This window comes from Balaenoptera acutorostrata, chromosome 3, assembly GCF_949987535.1.
Source record: "Balaenoptera acutorostrata chromosome 3, mBalAcu1.1, whole genome shotgun sequence".
In the NCBI taxonomy this organism is placed as follows: domain Eukaryota; kingdom Metazoa; phylum Chordata; class Mammalia; order Artiodactyla; family Balaenopteridae; genus Balaenoptera; species Balaenoptera acutorostrata.
The window spans coordinates 64,406,541-64,429,526 of NC_080066.1; the positions used below are offsets into that span (position 1 = coordinate 64,406,541).

A 22,986-nucleotide genomic window follows, 5' to 3' on the forward strand; every position below is an offset into this window, starting at 1 on the left:
GTGGTTACTGTGAGCCAGGCATTGTTCTAGGTACTAAGGATGCAACAGTGAACAACAAAGATAGGTAGGGGTGGGGGCAGACAATAAACAAATAAGAAATTATTAGTTTGTAATAAGTGCTATGAAAAAATAAAATGAAGGTATATGATACAGAGTGACTGGGTGGCTATTTTAGACTGAAGGGATGGGAAAAGCTTCTCTGAGGAGATGGCATTTGGGCTGAGATTTGAATGACATGAATGATCCCACCATACAAAGACCTGGAGGAAGAACATTCCATACAGAGGGAATAGCTAGTGGAAGGATCCTATGGCAGCAATGAGCTTGGCATGTTCAAGGAAGAGAAAGGCAGCCAGTAGTGCTGAAGCAAAGAGAGAGACGCAAAGTTAGAGAAGGAAGTGAGCAGAAAAAACATGCAGGTGAGGCTGGAGAGGTGTGCAGAGGCCACATCACTCAGGACCTTGAAGAAACAGATTTCCTTCTTCTTCTTCCTATTATTGTTCCCTCACTGCTCACAGGATGAGGCTCAGCTTTTTATCAAGGCCTTTTGTAGTCTTGCTCTTCCATTTGCTGAAACATAGTTCTTTGCTTCCCACCTCGTTATAAAAGTTATGCATGTTCATATTATAAAATATGGGAAATCCCTCTACACAGATCTAACCACCATGGATATATGACATCTTTTCTTCTAGTTACTCTCTCTTATTGCCCTAATAATCAAAGCTGTACAATAACAGAATGAGCTGTTTTGCTTAACTATTGCTAGTGACTAAATATTTAGTCACTAGAAGAAGTACTTAAGAAGAGTCATCCTACCCGTCTGGGATGTTGTGGAAGAAATTCCTACCATGAAGGTATGGCCTAGGAACCTGTGTTCTTAGAAAAGCTCCTAAAGTGATTCTCACATACAACCTGGCTTATAAACTTACGATCTAATCCAAACTATACTTATTGTGGGAATCCCTTCCATAACACTGGATTAGCAGACCTTTCACTTTTGATTCTATGATTTTATAGGCTACTAAGCACAGTCCTAAATGTGAGATAATTTTGACAGCTTAAGAGCTTATTCTTCTACATTTGCTTTAATCACTTTTATCCTTCATTTCTGAGAAAAAAGTCAGCAGATAGACAACTTAAATTGTACACACTGACCTTCAATAAAATAACATTTTTATATTTGGGAAAGACTATGGAACTGGGAGCCAATACAATTAGACCATACTAGGGCTTTACATAAAACTTTTATTAACAGCAGTGCTGAGTTACTGGGTGGGGAAGTGGTGGGGCAGGCACTGCAAATCAGAGGCTGGGGAGCTGGGGTGTGGGAGGCAAGCAGAGGCGGTGGTGGCAGTTCTTTCCTGCATTCAACAGAGACAAATTCTCATTTAATTGCAGTTGACCTCTAACTTCTGAGCTGGCCAAAAGCTCCCTTTTAAAATAGAGTAAGAATGAGCTGCCAATGGGAGCATCAACCCTCCTACCAGGGACATTAAGGCTCACCTGGACTATTGCAACAGCTTCCAAACCACTCTTTTCTGACTTCATACTCGTGACACCCAACTCACTCTCCGCTGTCATCAGGGTAATAGTAGTAGATGCTCAATAAGTGTAAGTCACAGTTTACCAGTAGTATCAGACATCTTATGTATGTTACTTACATGAGGAAGCTCACATTTCTTAGCACCAGCGCTTGAGCTTTTGACAGGCTGGTTCTAACCTACCTTCTCTAACACGAGACTCTCTATCCTGTCTCTAGGCAGTGTGATCCCTGGAGAAAGCAGGTTTTTAAAATTTTTTTTTAACATCTTTACTGGAGTGTACTTGCTTTACAGTGTTGTGTTAGTTTCTGCTGTGTAACAAAGTGAATCAGCTATACATATACATATATCCCCATATCCCTTCCCTCTTGCGTCTCCCTCCCACCCTCCTTATCCCACCCCTCTAGGTGGGCACAAAGCACCGAGCTGATCTCCCTGTGCTATGCAGCTGCTTCCCATTAACTAGCTATTTTACATTTGGTAGTGTATATATGTCAATGCTACTCTCTCACTTCGTCCCAGCTTATCCATCCCCCTCCCCGTGTTCTCAAGTCCATTCTCTACGTCTGCGTCCTTATTCCTGTCCTGCCCTTAGGTTTGTTAGAACCATTTTTTTTTTTAAGATTCCATATATATATGTGTTAGCACACGGTATTTACTTTTCTCTTTCTGACTTAACTTCACTCTGTATGACAGACTCTAGGTCCATCCACCTCACTACAAATAACTCAGTTTAGTTCCTTTTTATGGCTGAGTAATATTCCATTGCACGTATGTGCCACACCCTCTCTAGCCATTCACCTGTCAACAGACTCCTAGGTTGCCTCCATGTCCAAGCCGGCTGTTTTAAACTGCCATGCCTCCACACATGCTTTTATTGCGTCCTAGGATGTTCAACCCCCTCCTCAACATTTAGCAATCTTCTCTGTGCCTTTTAAAATCTGGGTCAGAGATCATCTCTTCTACAAAGCTTTCTCTTTTCTCTATCAGGTAGTTTGTTACTCAATCCTCCTGCTCCTACAGCCTGTTACATAGAACCTGAACCTTTAGAAATATGTGCGAATAAATGAATGAATGCATAAATGAAAGATAAGACAAAGAAATAATTGCTTTTCTCACAGTCTTGAATATTATACTGTGGATAGCACAAAAATGTAACATATGCATCCCAGGAGAAGAAACTCATAAAGTCCTAGAACTCAGAGCCTAAAAATTTCTTGAGGGCTTCCCTGGTGGCGCGGTGGTTGAGAATCTGCCTGCCAATGCAGGGGATATGGGTTCGAGCCCTGGTCTGGGAAGATCCCACATGCCGCGGAGTAACTAGGCCCGTAAGCCACAATTACTGAGCCTGCGCGTCTGGAGCCTGTGCTCCGCAACAGGAGAGGCCGCGACAGTGAGAGGCCCGTGCACCGCAATGAAGAGTGGTCCCCGCTTGCTGCAACTAGAGAAAGCCCTCGCACAGAAACGAAGACCCAACACAGCCAAAAAATTTTAAATATTAATTAATTAATTAACTAAAAAAAAAGAAAAAAGAAAAAAGAATGAGGTTCTCATTTAAAAAAAAAAATTCTTGAAGCAAGCAAATTTGTCTGGCTCTCCTGAGAACTGGCTGATTTCACAGAAGTCTGGGCAATACAACTTTTTATTTAAATAGATACTGGAGACTGAGATAATTTTATTTCCACAATTAGATCAGGAGTTTCCAGAGGACTAGAAACTCTTTTCCTTTCTCTTCCATATGTTTCTTTTTTTTTTTTTTTTTTCATTGGAGTAAAATTACTCTACAAGTGAGGAGACAGTAAGGGTCATTTCTAGTAACTACTTTTGTGGACGTTTTGCCATCCTGGATTCCCACATCTGGTATAGAACCCCATGCCTTTCAGGCTGCGTGTGACAGTGCAAAGGGCACAATCTGAAGCCAGAAGACCTGGGTTTTGGTTCTAGGACTTCCAGAATATGTGGGTGGATCCAGGCACATTACCTCCCCGCTGAGTCTCTTAATGTATAAAATGGGAATAATGATACTTGTTCTCCCTGCCTCACCACGGTGTTATGAGGATCAAATGTGATTTCATGTGTGAAAGTAACTTACAAATGGTGACGTTCAGTAGAGAAGTAGGTGTCATCATTTAAGTAATTAGAAAGCATCAGCTCTTAGGATGGCTTGGAGACTGGTAATAATTTTTTAGAATTCCCAAACTAAAAACACTGCAGTAAGTAGTGTGGGGAGAAATTATTGATTCCAAAGCATTTCTCTGCCTTGTTCTAGATGATAGCTAATCCCACTAAAGGGTTTATTTTTGAAAGCAAGATTCTAATTATTTTCTAGAGGCAGTGGGCAAAAGGAAGACTTGTTTGTTTAGAATTATTTTAAGCTGGATATGTGGGGAAACAATTTTATTTCTGGACCCTATAATGAATGAGTTTACAGTAATTCAGCAAACATTTGCCAGAAAATGCCTAAAGCCAGCTCTATTAAATAAAAAGAAATGAGTAACATGCTACAATCCACCACACAGGAGCTACAAAAAACATTTCAAGATTTCAAGCACAACTGCATCATGCCCATAGGAGGCCAAAAAAGCCACAGGAAGGGCTTTACCGCTCATCGGAGGTTTGTAGTCGGATCCTAGGTCTGGCAGACGGCTTCCTTTCCCTGCAGACCCTGAGGCTGAAGAAGAAGAACTCATGTCAATAACAACCCAATCCACTGGTGTGACAAGTCTACTTCACAGCTAGTGAGTGTTTTCTACAAAAAAAAATATTTTCAGTCTACTCTGTTCATGAGAAAAGGAAATAGCACGCACACAACAGGGGAAAATATAGCCTATTTGTGCAAAACAAACTAAGGTATAGCCTTCTATGCAATGAGGCATCTGAAAGGCTGACACCCTTGTTCCATGGCTGTATCTAGGGTGTAACAAAGCTGCCCCTTGCTGTTAAGGTTTCTCTAGCCCAGGAAACATTTGCTGAAATACTACCCAGAGCACTTACGGCAAAAGTAGCTTCTCGTGGAAAAGGGACTAAGGGGACCAGTTAGGCTAACTTCTGCATTAAAGAAATGGACTCTTCCAAGGGACCGGCTATGTTGATCTGGCCTAGTGGGTGTCAGTAGTGTTTGGATTCTTTTCTCAAAATATAAAGCTGCCTTTCCAAATATAAAGTTACCCTAAGCGGGAGCAGGAAGGCAACTGGACATTCAAACTGGGTTCTCAGTTCTCGCTCAGTCAACCTAAATATCCAAAGATAAAAAAACAGTCTTCCCTCTAGTTGCTCACAAAAGACACTGTCTCCTAATCCATCATCATGGAACATAACAAGTGAGGCTGCTGACCTTGGGCTTGGGACCACCTCATAAGCAGGCCTCAGAAAACACAAATATCAGTTTTTTAGAAATTTATATTCTTGGTCTTGAATTTTATTCTTCCCATTTATAGAAAAAGCTGCCTTGTAAAGCAAATATAAGGAGTCCGTCCCCAGTAAAGCAAAGGTATTCCTCAATCCAAAGTCTGGGGCCAGAAGGCAGTCTCATACTTCTTTTGAAGAAGTTTGCAAGAACTGCAAAGTAGAGCTGTTCCACATAGTTAATACAGCACAGTGCGTAACAGACTGCCTGCACCGGAACACTGGCTCCATCATGCACTAACTGTTTGACTTTTGGCAAGTTATTTAGCTATTATTTTTGGGTCTTAGTTCCCTCATTGTAAAACAGTGATAATAGTAGTACCTACTTCATGAAATGGTTGTGAGGATTAAATGCAAATTTAATCCTATAAAGTATTTTGAATACTGCCTGACACACAGTAAATGTTCAATAAATATTAACTACTAAATAAATCTTTAGGGAAGAATATTATCTCATCCTTTGCAGAGGTAAAGAGCATGAAGCTTCAGAAAACACTTATAAATGAGAGTTATTTCTACAAAATAAAGCTTGACTGGAAATGCGTAAACCAGACGTGTTGCTGTAAAACATTACAGCTAAGATCAAGTGCCGCTATAAATGATCAGACTTGGAGGAAATGGAAGAAATTAAAATCTGAAGGTTTCTGTATGTAGTTCATTTAACGAATAAATCTAGAAATGAAAACAGTATTTTCTCTGTTTCCAGAAGCTCAAAACCCCCGAAGGTAACAGAAGTTCTTGGGTATCCACAAGGGCATATTCTAGAATGTAACTCACAGTCCTTGACCCTTTCCCATTGTCCACACATTACTTTATCCCTTTACTTCTGATGCCGTCATTCCTCCCAAATGGCACACACCATATGTCAAGATTCCAGTTTTTCTTTTCACTGTGATAAGCTGGCAGAGATGAAACAGCCCTTGTAAGGCTCTTCCTATTTAAGTGCACTTATTTGTCAGGTAGCCGACATTTAAGCCAAACTATCCAGAGTAACATATTATGGAAATAATTGCCAGTGAACACCCTTTGCCAAGAAACCGACTGGCTTAATTCCTGTATTTCTTAACATTTTTCCTTTATATTTAACCTATGAACAAGAAATTCCAGGGATTAGCCAAACACCAAAAATAAATATGGGCAAAGAATTTTAAATACCAAAGGTGCGGTGTAGCTGAGAATTGCACCCTGGCTTATGGGGTGAAGTGAGGGAAGAACAGTGAGCACATTTATATTCTGTGCATATTCAGTATAGTTACTTTTCTATTCTCATGCTTAAGTCAAAGGTTCTACCACGATTAGGGTGCCTTACACACAGACACACACACACACAGACACAGAGGTATGTTTGCAGTTTCTCTAACATACAACAAAAGGCTCACTGAATGCAAACACATTTCCAAAGCCCTAAAACTTGAAACTTCAAATTCTGAATCTTCCTTGCCATTAACCAAGATCCAAAGACTCTGTATTTCTAGTAACTACTCCTAAAGAATAAAAGCAACCATCAAATTTACTTTTACTGCTCTTAGTATAGAAAACAGGTACCAACTTTAGCTGACTTCCCAGAGATGAAAATCACAAAGTATAGTTACCTCTCCACCATAGCAATTGCAGTGAAGAGACTACACTGACAATTTCAAGAATGGTGACACTGAGGCCCAAGCTTCCTAAACTTCCACTGTAAACTGTCTCTATCCTCTTTTAAAATAAGCAGATATATTTAAGAGAAGAAATGGAAAAACAGCTCTGAATTAAGCTTACAACAAGAGAATAGAGACCACTAATTTTGTCACAGATAATCATACAATTCAGTAGGGTACATTTGTAGATTTTCTGTTGGGGGGAGGAAAAGAGGGTATTCACTGAATTTGGTTAAATTTTTCACTTAGAGATGTTAATACAATTCTAGATGCTACAAATATGACAAATTGGTATGCTTGTTCTCATCATGGCCCAAATCCCTATCTGTGTCACAGAATTTCAGTATCTTAGCGCAAATGATAATCTGGCCCACATTTAAGGCCAATCTCCTACAGCTGCAGAAGTCTGACTCAGTTTTTTTCCTGCCAGTCTATTTAGCTCCTAAGGATCAATAGATTCCCCAGCTTTTCAGATACTCCAAGTGCCACAAACATGGACTCAACTCTACTGTGGCCAATAAATATTTGATTTTTAACACATGGTACTGGTACTGATTTTCAGGAAAAGAAAAAACCAAAAAAACCAAAAAGCTAATAATAGGTCACAAAAGAGAGGAAAGGAAAGAGAGGCCATCTACTCATTTACCTTGATCATTAGCCATTTTATCAGAGGAGTCCGCTAACAGGCCAAGCACAGGGGAAGAAAAAAACAAGAGCAAGGATCACAAGCTTTGAAGATGGGACAGGCAGAATTTTTAAAGGAAAAAATAAAAACCCACAAACTTCCAAACACGTTGAGTCTTGTTTTTCGTACTAACAGAAAAGAAATCCATGTATGGTTTCCATACTTCCAGACTCAGTCCCCGACTTACTTTTATTCCTAAGCTTACTGGGTTCAATATTTTACCTTCACTTTCTTATCTAGAGTTTTCTCTAAAGGGCCCCTTTTAGTCTCTTTCTCTCTACAAAGGTCCATGAATAAGCCTTTCAGGTTACGAGCCTGCATGTGTTGAAAGAGAATCATCCATCACAATAAACATGCTACTACGCTGTATGGGAACCAAGAGAATCCCATCTGATCTGACTGGTAAGAACTTTTAGATCGCTGCGATTCATCTGCCTCAAACAGTCCGAAGTCAAGAGTTCCCCTGTAAATTATATGGTTAGGTCAGTAACCTAGGGAACACTGATTTGGTAGTCAGTGGGTGGGATCATTTTGAGATAAATGCTCACACTGTGGCTCATAAGTACACCATCAGGACTTCCTGTATCATCCACAGTCTCTACATGCTAAAGTGACATGTGCATGCATAGCTCCACTCAAGAGACACACAATGAAACACTCTGCTTGGGAGGCTTTACCTTTGGGTGTTCTGAACTGGACAGCTTCAGACATGGGCCCCATGCCCTTTGAGTTCCGAGCTTGGATTCTGAAGTAGTATGGTGTGTCAAGTGTTAATTCTTGTATCTGGTGAGTCAGCCTGTTTCCCACAACAGGCTCAATAACCCAGTCGTGTATCTCTGCATTCACGTCCGTACTGTAATATATGATGTAACCTATCCAAAGGAATTAATGGGAAAAGAAATCTTATTCCTGCTTTTTCTTTTGCAATCAGTTAAGTCAATAAAGATATGTTACAGCATATAGAAATAGAGAACTAGTTACAGATTAAATTAGCAATGGTAAAATGCATTTTAAACGCTACACTAAACATAATATAGAGAAAACCACAATTTCAACAGTGCCAGACTGTAAGTTACCATCTATATCTGCAGCTGAAGTAATAAAAGTAAAGATAAAAATATAGGGTTAAATATTCTCATAAGCTAGGAAATTATATAAGGAAAATAACCTAATCATCATTCCAACATCCTATACTTCAAGGGTCTACAATTAACTCAATGCAGTTTTGAAAACTAGTAACTAGTAACGGCCTGACAATGCTATATATATATATATTTTTTTTTAAATTTGTTTATTTAATTTATTTATTTTTGGCTGCATTGGATCTTCGTTGCTGTGTATGGGCTTTCTCTACTTGTGGCAAGCAGAGGCTACTCTTTGCTGTGGTGTGCAGGTTTCTCATTGTGGTGGCTTCTCTTGTTGTGGAGCACGGGCTCTAGGCACGTGGGCTTCAGTAGTTGTGGCACGCAGGCTCAGTAGTTGTGGCTCACAGGCTCTAGAGCACAGGCTCAGTAGTTGTGGCGCACGGGCTTAGCTGCTCTGCGGCATGTGGGATCTTCCCGGAGCAGGGCTTGAACCTGTGTCCCCTGCATTGGCAGGTGGATTCTTAACCACTGTGCCACCAGGGAAGCCCAACGATGCTATTTTAACTCTCACCAATGTGATTTCCCAGGAGAAAAACTCCTAGGAGATGCGCAGCCACCTCTGCTAAATTCTCCCAAACTTGGGGTGGGTGAAGTCACAGTGAAACGTCACCTGATATATCCACCAGAGGGCACTCAATCTCCATTGTTGAGGCAGGAAGACCCACAACCACAAGCCTACCTGACCTACACAGTGCAAAAATGCACTGCATCATTACTGGTTTTAAAGACAAAACAAAATGTAATCCATGTCAAGTCATGCTTAATTCCTTTATGGAAGAGGCACATTCTAAAACCTAAATTAAAAATTTCATAAAGACTTGGGATTTATGGAAAGGGATTCCTATTGAAAGCCAAGGCAGGACAATGCTAAGAAAGGCCTTCAGTTTCCTTAGGCTGCCTTATTCATACAAAGAAACTTCAGGAGGCAAACTCCCACTCCACAGCATACACCTACCTGGAGCAGAGGCAGGTTTTCCCTCCCTGATAAGGCCAAGGAAGGCATAGTGTCCTCTACTCTGAAAAAATTCAAGGCCCCTTCAAAGGCCTAAGCCAACTCGGACTTTTAACTCTAGTTGTAAGAGCACAGGAAGCTGAAGTAGCAGCTCTGGGTGAAAAAAGAAACTAAAAGCCTAATGGGTTTTTTTGGCTTCTGGGTAAAAGAACTGAGTTTATATTTATTGGGTATTATCCTGTAGAATTAGGCAGAGTCTTTAATCTCAAAGCTGGTCATCTAGTCAGAGATAGAGAAGAACAGCTTTCCTGAGGAAAATAAATATGTCCATAAGTTCCACTATAACCAAAGGCTGTCTAGTGCAACCCATGACCTTCAGACTTTCATGCAACATGGGTCAGAACAACCAGCTAGTGAATCATTTTTTTTTTTAAACGTCTTTTTTTTTTTTTTAAGATTTATTTATTGATTGATTGATTGATTGCTACGTTGGGTCTTTGTTTCTGTGCGAGGGCTTCCTCTAGTTGCGGCAAGCAGGGGCCACTCTTCATCGCGGTGCGCGGGCCTCTCACTATCGCGGCCTCTCTTGTTGTGGAGCACAAGCTCCAGACGCGCAGGCTCAGTAGTTGTGGCTCACGGGCCTAATTGCTCCATGGCATGTGGGATCTTCCCAGACCAGGGCTCGAACCCGTGTCCCCTGCATTAGCAGGCAGATTCTCAACCACTGCGCCACCAGGGAAGCCCCTAGTGAATCATTTTTATGTCACTAAACAGCACGTCCTTGCTCCACCTTCCAGGACCATCATGACTCACAGAACCTCATAAAATGGCCAAGACAGCCTTAAGACCCCCACTTCTCCTAACAAGGAGGCGCTCTCCTGGAATGCTTCTGCCAGGCAGGGACAGGGAACAGTCACACACTCAAAGGCATCTTAGGCCTCTTACCTGTAATTTTGCCATTGGCTTCAGAGGGAGGCTGCCAATTTACAATTATGGTCCTAGGTTTTCCCTCTTTACTCACAACTGTCACATCCTTGGGTGGAGAAGTAGGAACTACAAAATAATAATACTTTCAGTAATTCCCATCCATTTCAATTTAATTCACCCTTTCCTCAACCCTTTCCATTTAGAAGGCACAATGAAGGGCAGAGGCAAAAAAGATAAAGCCTCCTGGCTTCAAAGAATTCATTGTCTATCTATAAATAGCTCCAATGAAAAGAAGAATATGCAAAGTACCAAAGAGGAAATACCACACCATGAGGATACAGAATAGGCATCCAGATGGGGAGGTCAGGGATATACAGGCTAGTCAGGGAAATCAAAAGACATTTGTAGTCCCTGCTTGATAGATCAGGAGACTGAAAATGAGAAATGTTATATAATGTGCCCAAGATGTCATTTTCCCCCCAATTTGGATTGTTTTGTTAGAATACTTTTAAGTATAAAGTAACTTTCTCTCTACCTATAGTTGGCTCTCTAAACCAAATACAATGTTTGAAAACCACCATTCCCCCAAAGAATAAATGATTTACAAATTGATGCTTTTTTTTTTATGTTAAGTTTACGCTGAAAAGATACTGTCATCTATTGAAGGTTACTGCTCTGAAATGTAAAGCTGTTTATGGAACAGAAAAACCAATAAAATAAAAATGACAGTGCATCTGTATTTCCATGTTATGGCTGAAAACTTTTAATGTACTAGTTGGAAAATGAGCAAAGTAAGTATATCCTTAAATTTACTCTTCTCTTCCTAAAATACTGGAATTCTCCTAGTATAAAACGGAAGGGAGCCCAGTGAAATGCAAACTCTTGATGGGGTATCATTTATTACCTAATGGGCTGGAATGAAAGCACAAAGATATTCTTAAAACTGGCAAAGAAAGCAAACTCAAGGTCTATTTAAGCTTTTGTGCATTATATTTCTTTCTCTCCAAATCTATCCCCTTTTCTCTGCAGGAAATTCAACCAACTGTGAAGATAAAAAGACATTAGGGCCAAACCCAGTCTACAGAGACTTTATAACTCCATTTTCTTCATTATTCATTTAAAAGAGAGAAAGAAATAGAAGGGTGGAATAGACAGAGCCTCCTAACGGTAACACACCTCCCCATGCTAGGGAAGTACAAGGGGCAGAAGGGTAGGTCTATAAGTGAGCAAAAAGCAAGCAAAATCTTAAAATTGGATGGCTTGCTTTCCCCTTGATTTACTTAGCTGTCTTTTTTCTTTCATGTTTACTTACAGACAAAAACCCTAAGAATACTCCAGTGGGAGATTTTATAAGACACTAACCAGTTTGCAAGAAAGCTCCTAGGGCAGGCTTGTGGGGCTCTGGTAAAGTGCTGAGGCTCTAGCGAGCATAGCATTGGTGAAAGGCAGGCCACTTCATCTTTTCTATCTCAATTTCCCAGTAAGGCAAGGTTAATGACCGTTAATTCCTTACATCTACACAGTGCTTTACAATTTACCATGTACTTTGTTTATAGGGTACTTTATTTTACCCTATAAAGTAGGAAAGGCAGAGATCACCCCTCTTTTATAGATGGAAGAAATAGATTCAGAGAGGCTGGATGACCTGCTTATGATCACAGTCAATAGATGGTTGACCTTGGAATTGAACTCAAGTCTCATGACTCCTAAAATCTAGTACACTTTGCATTATATTGTCCTACTATTTGCTGATGTTCTTGTACATGATGAAAAAACATAATTCATCAGCTGAAAAAGCAAACACTGAACTCCAGCTGTAGCTGCTCACTGTGTTCTATAAATATGTCAATTCATGCACTCAATTCTTTCCTTGGGTAGTAAAAACAGGTGATGAGATGTCTTATGACTTGAGATATGGCCCAACATTAGCACAGACTTTCACTGGCTTTCACATCTTGCAAACAGAAGAAATGCCATGTGACAAAGTTCTGACAACACATACCTAATTCAAAAGTGGTCCCATGTGCTGTCATACTCCATGTGCTTGATCTTCGACCTTTGGTCACCATCACAGAGAATTCATAGAGTGTATTTGGTTTTAAACCAGTCACCAAATAACTCAAAGTCGTTGCATTAGCATTCTGGAAATATATGAATCAAGAGCTTCAGAGTCAGAAAATATCAAGAATTAGGTTTTCAACCAGAACAAATGTGCCAGTACCTTATACTTGGTGTTTGCTGGGATGTTGGTTTTCCATCGGACTGTGTAGTATCGGGAGTCTGTAATCTTCTGGTGTTTGGGCAGTGAGTTGTCTGCCCATGTAATCCTTATGGTGTCATGACTCAGAATGGAAGCCTGAACTCCCACTGGTGGCATCATGGGAGTAGGATCTGGCACTGGAGTGTATGGAGCATTAATAACAAATAAATCAACTTCAGAAGTGTCTGGGTAAAAAGTAATTAAAAAATGGAAGTGGCATTTTAACATAAACAAAAATAAAAGGGAAATGCAGGGTAATATAATGGAATGAAAGGTGAGAAATGGAGAAAGAGAAAGAGAATCCAGAGTTAACAGATAACCACCATTTATTTAAAAGAATATTTCCACTTGTGTTCTTTCAGGAAAAAATTGCAGGAAAGCATCTAGAGAAACAGTAATTAACTATTTTCTTCTCCTGTATTCTGTATGTATATTGAATAAGTATATAAAATTTGGTAATCCAGTGATTATATTAATGTATTCAAACTTGAATTTTCTTTTTCCGAAGAAGTTTTCTTTAAATTACTTGAAAATTCTACCTCCTGTCCAAAAAGGATCAGTAAAAGATGAAAACTGCTTTTAACATCAAGGGTATTCTTTCTAAACAAATAACACAAAGCTCATGATCTGTTTTGATATTTCAGTGACTATGGTTGAATTCTGGGGACATGGCTTATCAATGGGTATCACTGGACATGTAGGGGTCCCTACTCTAAAACATGAGTCCTGAATATCAGCCAAGAGCATCTTAGCCTGGCCTTGGTATTGGGCGTATCTGATACCCATGCAGGGTCCAGTTCAGATCTGCTGATGTCCTGGGTCTAAAAGAAGTGCAGCAATATGGCTCACATGCAAATAAAGCAAAGGGGACTCAAGGGCATTACTCTTCGTAGAGGAAAGGTAAGCTGACGCCACGCAGGGATATTTCCACACTTTCTCCAGTAGACTTAGAACAACCCACTGATGAATCCCAATCAGTTATGGGAAATGCCAGTTATTAAGGGTCTAAGTGACACAGCCTTTGAACTTTAGAAATCAGAGCACTTATTTGATAGAAAGGAAAGTCTACACTCATGTGCTGTCCTGCACCATATGCAACAGACACATTGTCTAAGCTTCATTGTCAAAACAAAGGCCAGAATGAGCACAAAGGCACCATGAGCCCACGGCAATAGAGCAGCATCCATTTGGGCTTTCCCAACTCTTGGCCAGTTTTTTAAGTATATACACACTGATTTATTTTAAGTGAAGGTTTTAAAGTGGGTTTCCCACATAGTTACAGTGACTAGTCCTTTCTATAACCTAAAATCTGAAATGGCATGGGCCTCGTTTATGAATAATTGCCAAGCTAAATAAATAGTCTCCATTTGTGTATTTCCTACACAATGAAGACTAAAAATAACACAGGAACAGCATACGTTATAATCAAGGGCTTTGTTCAAAGATCAGGACACATGCCAATTAGTTACAGAAAATGCACCTTCAGGTGCAAACATCACCAAGACTTCTTTGAGAACTTTTTTCTTATTTGTAACAACTCTTGGAAAAGATAACTAGGTTACGTGACTTATGAACATTTCCCCTTGTATATTTCTAGCCATGCTATATTTTTAAGTCACATAAAAGAAAATAATTCCGAATTTGTTTTTTTTCTATTATAGACTGATTTAAGAAAGTAGCAAACCGCTTAAATATTCTTTTTCACCTTACTTTTTTTCCTTTCTGAAATACCAAAGGTATCTTTAAGAGAACTTATAAATTGTAAGCACACAGGAGCAGAAGACAGGACAGAACTATCAAATATGTAGCAATGGTGCTGGTGTTTTTAAGTAAAAGCATTAAAAAAAGGGGACAGAGATTATCTTTTTAAAACGAATAATGCCAAATCCATACTATTATGCAAAGTATCCAGAATACATAGCAGGCAATACAGATTCACAATTTTGAGAAACAAATAGAAAAGAGCATTTCTGAAAATGATAAATTCTTTGGTTTTCAGTACCCTTTAGAAAACTTTGCAATTCTAATATATTCACTTCAATGAACTTTCTCATTCAAATCTAAATCACGTTTTACATAATCTACAGAAATTTTACATTATTCTTTTAAAGATATTTTAAATAGATTAAATTACTAAGAAAAATAATAAATATTTGGTCTCTTTTGTAATAAATGTACAGTTGATCAAATGGATAGTACATATGACTTCATACTTTCTATAAATATAAAAAGCACATAGAAAAATACCTTCCCAACTAACTCAGGTGACTAATAAAAAAAATGTTGGATTCATCAGTCATATACATTTATTCCATCAGTAACCTATATATTTCCTCAGAGATATGGAGATCCTTTCATTTTTTTTCTCATTTTAGTTATAACTCACATGACCAAAAGATGAAAAATCGTTTTTATTTCTCTCACGACTATGCTTTCTAGATCCCAACATATTAAAAACATGTGTTACACATTTACATAGATTTGTTTACATGACAGGACTGTTAACATTTTCTAAAAAGCAAAACAGGGATTCATAGAACTTTCCATTTTTGAAGCCCATTTATTTTCCTATTTGAAGCCTGTACCCTAAATTGCCATATACTTTTCCTTTCACTGATACCTATGGGGTAGGCCTCATGCCAACATTCTACTTAAGCTGCTGGAAAAAATGCTGAAGACCAGAGATGGACGGGGTACCTTACCTGTGTGAGGTCTGGTCACAGCACTCTCATAGAGGGGGATACCTTCACCCACATTGTTAAACGCTTTCAGGGTAATCACATAGTGAGAGCTGGGATCTGAAGGAAAGAAACAAGTGGAAGCACTTAAAAAAATTCTCACTACAGAATTAAAAAAAATTCTCGGGTGACGATGCATAATCTTAATTGCAAAAAAAGCCAGGAAAGATTTTTAAATTTTTTATGTGGGATTATTCTGGGGGTGGGGAGGTATGGAGATGGCAGCATACAGAGTATATAGAAAAATTGGCTGGGATAAACTTCCTGGAATTAGTCCCAGGAGTCAGGTTGACTGTTCCTGAATCCTCTCTTGGCTTCAACTAATCAATGGTTTAGTGATGTTATTGTATAGTGAAGAGCTTGGATTAAAATGAATAAATAAGATTTTCATGTGCTGGAAGACCATAGGTGGAGCTTAGAATCAAACAAATCCCTTTTCTTCTCAGGAGGACAGCAATTGGAACAGTCAAGCTAGACAAGTAGGAGATAAACTGTTAACTCAGTAACTGCTGAAGATCCTTAACTCTCTGGGGTGCCTCCAAATCCAGGAATGCCAACTTAATCTAGGCTTCATGCAGACTTCTTGGTTGGAAAAGACATGGCCCAGAATTTCAACCAGCTAGGAGGTGATGCTGCAGGAAACGTAAGACTGAAAGAAACACTCCTCCAGGTGATCATATAAAATGCTGCTAGTTAGACTTGGTGAAAAAGAGAGGTATTAAATAGTTGGAATAGTATTCATTCTCCTACTGGCTAAGGCAAATCAGGAAGACTCTATCACATTCCTGATCCAGGCAAGGTTTAGTATGGGTACTTCAAAAGTCTAGCTTCAGAAATGAAGACTTGGGCTCCACTGAAGTGTTGCAGGGGGAGAAGCTGACCAATAACACTCACTTCTGGCAAAGTTGGGTAGATTTCCAAAGTGGCCACACCTCAAGTGGCCTGCATTACTTTAAAAGCTGCTTGGTGGCCCCTCCTCTAGATACCAGTGAGCAATATGTAAAGGCACCTGGTCTTCCAATGTGAGAAAGAATTGACAACAAATGGAATCAACAAGACTTAGTACTTGACTGGCAGGAAAGGGTGCTGATATGGGCAACATGGTGGAAGGTGATGTCATTCACTGAGATTGGGGACAGAGGCAGAGCAACTACGACACACATTTTCCAGACTTGATTCTAGGCTCCCTTCTATTCCTACTCTTCACTCTCTCCCGATGTGCTTTCATTTATTTCCTTGGTTGGATTAGCATGTATGTGCCATCAAATGCAAACTAGTCCTGACTTTTCTTCTGAGCAACGGACCTGTATGTTCAACTGTCCGTCTGGATTTCCACTTGGATGTCTCAAATCTCTCTCTCTCTCCCCTTTCTCTGTTCCTTCAGCTGCTCCAGTTTTCCCTAGAGTTCATAAATGGCATGACTATGCATCCTGCTGCTCAAGTCAGAAACCTGGGAGTCATTAAGACCTCTCCCTCCTCCCCTATGCAAATGATCAAGCCTTGGTGATTATACCTACTTGCCTCTCACCACTCTGCCTTGCTCCCTGGGCTCCATCTTTACTGGCCATCTCTCAGTTCACTGAGCACTATGTGCTCTCTTACTACTGGGCTGCAACATGTGCAGCTGTCCCTTATGCTGGGGACACATGCCACCCTTCTTTACTTAGACAACGCCTATTCATCGGAAAGGGCTCTTCCCAGACTGGATTAGCCTCTCTAGTTACATAGCCTGTGGCACCTCACTTCTCTTCCTCAGCACTCCAAACAATTTCAATTTTTTAGAAATTGTATTATTTCTAATAATAGGGATCATGTCTGTTTGATTCTTTGCTCTGTCTCTAGCACAGGGTCTGGGGTATTTGCTGATTGATTGAAAGTTTGCAGGAGAAGGTACTAATTTTAATTTTAATTAAATTATGATAGAATATGGGACATATCCCAGTGCAAACACCCATCAAGCAGATGTTTCTATGGATCTGAAGCTCAGGAAAGAGCTCTTGTGTGAATAAATGAATTCCTAGAAGTATTTCTCAACTGCTGACTTTTGTTCAATATTATATGCATCTTAGCTCTATCTGTGATGATAAATACAGCAAGCTTATTTTACTTTACGCAAAATTAATTTTTTGCTACTTCTCAATGTACACTCTCTTTACTAAAAAAATCTGTTTACTGTTTTCAGCACATGCAGTGCTCCTTCTCATCTCTTCTTTTCAACCACTCTTCTGACTCAGTCTTTCAAGTACAGGTCAAGCTTCTTCCCTGACTGCTCTACTGTGCCGTACCACCTTTTCCTTCTCTGAACATACTTCACTTCAACTCATCTCATTGTTTCCTGTGTTTTACATTTCTTCTCCTATTAGACTGAAAGCACCTGAAAGTCAAAGACCACGTACTGCCTGCACTGCAGAGGATTTTCATTTCAGTAGTTTCATAAAGGAAACAGTAGGAGTGGGTCACCATAGAGATATTTTCATCCTATCCCATTCTTTTGCTCTCCTACAATTGCCTTATAAGACTGTTCGTGTGGGGAACACTTCCTAGGTTAACTGTGCTGTTTCTTCTTGAAAGGAAAAAGAGAAAGGCTACTCTGTTTTTGAATAAAGCATTAGATTGCTGCTTATTTTCTACCAGAAAAGATGAAGGTAAGTAATTTGTTAGACATCTAAAATTGTCCTTAGGAAAGATATTTATAAAGAAATGATGTGAACAAAAAAGTTGGTCAGGGAAGATTCTGAATTAAAAGGTAAGTCTTTCAAAGAAAGATCTCAATAATGATATAATCCAATTTGGAAAAGTAATTATACCTATCCAAATCAATTCATTTTCTATTATAAAATATTACCTATATCTCAAAATTTTGGCTTTGTAATTCAACTTTGAGGCATAATTAATATAAACTAAAATGTACCCACTTAAATGTACACTTTTAATTTTGACAAATATATACACCTGTGTAATCATGACCACAATCAAGATAGAGAATATTTCCAACACTCCAAATAATTCCCTTATGCCCCTTGCAGTAAATTTCCACCACCCCAATTTCCAGGCAACCACTCATCTTGCTGTGTCACTATAAATAAGTGCTGTCCATTCTGTAATTTCATAAAAATATAATAACACAGTATGTATTCTCTTGTGTTTGGCTTCTTTTGCTCAGCATAATGTTTGTGAGATTTGTTTTGTTGCATGTATCCATAGCCTATTTCTTCGAATTGCTGAGTAGTATTCTACTGTATGGATACAGTATAATTTACCATTTACTTGTTTACCCCCTTTAGATTATATAAATAAATATATTATGAACATCTGTGTAGAAGTCTATGTGTAGATATGTGTCTTTATTTCTCTTGGTTAACTATCTTTGAGTGGGAATGTTGGGTTGTATGGTCAACATTTTAAGAAACCTCCAAACTGTTTTCTAAAGTGGTTGTACCATCTGATATTCCCAACAGCAACTGTGAGTTCCAGTTCTGCATCCTTGCTGATATCTGGTATTATCAGTCTATTAAATTTTAGCAATTCTAGAGGTTGTGCAGTGATATTGCATTGTGGCTTTATTTGCATTTCTTTGATGATTAATGAAGCTGAGAATCTTTTCATATGCTTATTGTCCACTCATATATCATCTTCTTTGGTGTACTATCCACCCAAACCTTTTGTGTACTTTTTTTACTGGATTGTTATCTTCTTATTGAGTTGTTAGAGGTGCTTTTTTTTTTGTTTGCTTGTTTGTTTTTACATCTTCTAGACTGAAATTCTTTGTCAGGTACTTGAATGATGAGTATTTTCTTCTAGTCTCTGGCTCACCTTTTCATCTTATTGGTGTCTTTCCAAGGAGAAGTTTTAAATCTTGAGGAAGCCTGATTTATTAATTTTTAATTTTTAATTTGTGCTTTTTTGCATCCTAAGAGATCCTTGCTACCCCAAATTCATGAAGATTTTTTTTCTGTTTTCTACTAGAAGTTCTATAGTTTTAACTGTTGTATTTAGATCTGTTTTTGTGTATGGTATGAGATAAGGGTCAATGCAGGTTCTTTTTTCTTTCTCATACAGATATCCAATTATTCGCACACCTTCTGTTGAAAAGACTATCCTCTTCCCACTGAATTATCTCAGTATTTTTGTCAAAAATCAATTTACCATATACGTATGGATCTATTTGTGGACTCTATCTTGTTTCACCTACCTTTTACATAAACACTATCACAACGTCTCGGTTACTGTAGCTTTATAATAAGTCCTGAAATCACGTAGTGTGGGTCTTCTAAACTTTATTCTTCTTTTTCAAAAGTGTTTGGCTATTCTAGCTCTTTCAATTTTTCATGTAAATTTTAGAATAAGTTTATCAACGTCTAGAAAAAAGTCTACTGGGATTTTACTTGGGATTGCATTGGAGAGGACTGTCCTTGTAATATACTGTTTTCCAATCCATGAACATGGTATCTCCATTTATTTAAGTCTTCTTTAATTTCTCTCAGCCATCATTTTCTACTCTTCAGTGCACAGATCTTCTATATATATATATATATATATTTATATATATATTTTTTATTTTTAATAAAAAATACTAAGTACTTCATATTTTTGATGCTATTAAGTGGTATTGTTATTTTTTAAAATTTTTACTGGAGTATAGTTGATTTACAATGTTGTGTTAGTTTCAGGTGTACAGCAAAGTGAATCTGTTATACATATATATCCACTTTTTTTTTTATTCTTTTCCCATATAGGCCATTACAGAGTATTGAGTAGAGTCCCTTGTACTGCACAGTAGGTCCTTATTAGTTATCTATTTTATATATAGTAGTGTGTATATGTCAATCCCACTCTTCCAATTTATCCCTCCTCCCCCTTACCCCCTGGTAACCATAAGTTTATTTTCTACATCTGTAACTCTATTTCTGTTTTGTAGATAAGTTCATTTGTACCCCTTTTTTTAGATTCCACATATAAGCAATATCATATGATATTTGTCTTTCTCTGTCTGACTTTACTCACTATGACAATCTCTAAGTCCATCCATGTTGCTGCAAATGGCATTACTTCGTTCTTTTTCATGGCTAATATTCCATCGTATATATGTACCGCATCTTTTTTATCCATTCCTCTGTTGATGGTGGTATTGTTAATTCCAATTTCCAATTGCTTATTGTTAGTATGTGGAAATACAACTGTTTCTATATATTGACTTTGTATCTTGTGACCTTTTAAACCCAGTTATAGTTTTAGTAGCCTTTTTAATAGATTTCTCAGGATTTCTACCCCAGTAACAATGAGCATGTATAGTGCTCAGATACTGGTTTCTAAATATCATTTATAAAAAATCAGAAGCAACAGCTGATTCAAGGGCAAAGGCTAGGAAAATACCAGATAAGCCTGTAACATCTTACTGTGTCAAAAAGAAAGAAAGTGCTCAAAGAAAGATGGGAGATGTCAAACGGACAGAGAAACTAGTCATAAAGAGACTCCCATTGGCCGCTCTTTCACTATGGAAGAGAAGGAAAGCTCTTTCTTATCAAAGAATGCTAATAAATGTAGAAGAAATAATGGAATTAGGAAATCACCACTTGGGAAACACCACAGTAATAACTGTTAACTAAAGATTCTAAAACTAGTGATAAAAGTTCGACAAGAAACAAGATATTTACAAAGATTCAAGGTACCTCCCCTACAAGGTACTTTTTAATTATGAAGGAAAAAAATAATAACTTTATAGTGGAGAAATGTGGAAGATAACCATTTTAACCAAGCGGTTAAAGTTAACATCACTAGCATTAGACTCTCATGTGCCTCCTGATATGATGTACTGACAAGAACACATGCCATCTATGTCACTCCTTCCAAAAATGCATAAGCTGAATGTAATGAGGAAATATTACACAAGTCTAAACTGAGAAACATTCTATAAAATATAAATGGTCTATATGTATTTTTCAAAAATGTCATAGTCATGAAAGTCAAGAAAAAAACAAGGAACTGTTTCATATAAAAGAAAACTAATGAGAAACAATAAATACAACATGTGATCCTGCAACAGAAAACAATGTTTTTCTTTTGTTATAAAGGACATTAATGAGACAACTAGTAAAATATAAAGTCTATAGATAGTTTCACAGTTAATTTGCTCATTTTGATAACTGCACTGTGGTTATATTAGAAAATGCCCTTATTTTTAGGAAATGCAAATTAAAAGTAAATATGAGTGGATAGAGGCGCATCATGTCTGCAACTTACTCTCAAATGGTTCTGAGAAAAAAAAACAGGTACATATAGCAGATAAAGCATATGTGGTAAAACATTAACCTTTGGGGAATCTGGGTGAAGGATATATAAAAATTCTTTGTACTATTTTTGAAAGTTTTCTGTAAAAATAAAATTATTACACAATAAAAAGTTAGAAAGAAAGAAATCACACGTGTGATTACTTCCTCTACTTAGCACACATACCCAGATTTTCGATGGTGTAATAGCGCTGTTTATAGTCCACTTTTATGGTCTGGGCATGAGGGCTGCCAATGCCATAACCAATGGCATAACCTCTGACCACAATGTTCTGATTCTCCGGAGGTGTCCAGCTTACTACGATGCTAGTGACAAGTGGGCGGACGTGAAGAGAACTAGGCACTTCAGGGACACGAGTTTCTGGGAAGGAAAACAGAAAAGCAGGATGATATCCAGGGCCACTTTCCTTTAGAATATTTCATGATGCTTGGGAAATGGTGTTCAGCCTTCTGCCAAATTATTTGGGGCTTAGTTTTTTCCATTTTGCCCAAGAATTCAAAGAGAATCTGTATGTACAGTAAAGTATGCCCCATGGTTTTACTGCAGTCTAAGAAAACAAACTCAAACAGCCTGAAATACAAAACACTGCAGTATTAATTTGGAAGAGAAGAGAAAGAAATCCAAGAACGTCTTCCCAATGGAGAAAAACAAATAAATTGTCTTTCAATTGTTACCCATTCCTCTTGGTCCTACATCTGATTCCCAAACTCTACCAGGTGGAATGAGAAAGGCACAACATCAACTAATTAGAAGCCTGCTGTCAACAGGTGATCAAGTATCATATTACAGCAATGATATCAATTATTTACCACCCAAAGTAATATGGTAAGTCAGAAAATATGAAACTTTAGAACCACAAATTGATTTAAATGGTGGGAGACTAAGAGGCTTTAAAAGGTGGCAATTTACAGTATCTTTCACATACATTATTTCAAGGCATAAATTTCTACCACTATTTAAAAATTAGTAAACAAAGAATTAGAGTAAATACCCAGGTCTTTTGTCTTTTAAGTGCAGCACCTGTCTCTGATAAAGGTACATACACACACCCACATGGAGTTACTGAATAAACAGGTGAGAAAAAGGGAAAGCTTTCCAGGACTAAGGGAAAAGGTAAACTGTAACTGAAATAAAGGCACAATTTATGTGGTTCAGCCTTAAATTTTAGATCATTTATCTACTTGATGGGCTTGGTAAAAAACCAGACTTAAAGCACTTGTACATTTTTACTTGTGCTGGTTCTGCTTAAAGGGATGGTTCTCTCTAAAAAAAAAAAACATTCCAGGAGACTTGCTGTATTACAGGAATGACAGCAGGATAAATCCACTAAAGTTCACAGATTTAAGCCACATACACCCAAAATCTGTGCCTTTCCAGTTTGACTCATTTGACTTCATTTAGTACC

At 38.2% G+C, this 22,986-nt stretch overlaps 1 protein-coding gene across 7 annotated transcripts in view; it reads right to left on the bottom strand.

Moving 5' to 3' along the window:
* NEO1 (neogenin 1) overlaps nt 1-22,986 on the bottom strand; it is a 248,202-nt gene that overhangs the window by 20,097 nt on the left and 205,119 nt on the right. For all 7 annotated transcript variants that reach the window (XM_057543239.1, XM_057543244.1, XM_057543240.1 and 4 more), the window contains 7 exons: nt 21,747-21,941; nt 15,258-15,353; nt 12,517-12,692; nt 12,298-12,436; nt 10,314-10,421; nt 7,949-8,143; nt 4,144-4,212 (listed from right to left, as the gene is read on the bottom strand). In XM_057543239.1, coding sequence (XP_057399222.1) covers nt 4,144-4,212; nt 7,949-8,143; nt 10,314-10,421; nt 12,298-12,436; nt 12,517-12,692; nt 15,258-15,353; nt 21,747-21,941 — 978 coding nt within the window. The remainder of the gene's footprint in view (nt 1-4,143; nt 4,213-7,948; nt 8,144-10,313; nt 10,422-12,297; nt 12,437-12,516; nt 12,693-15,257; nt 15,354-21,746; nt 21,942-22,986) is intronic.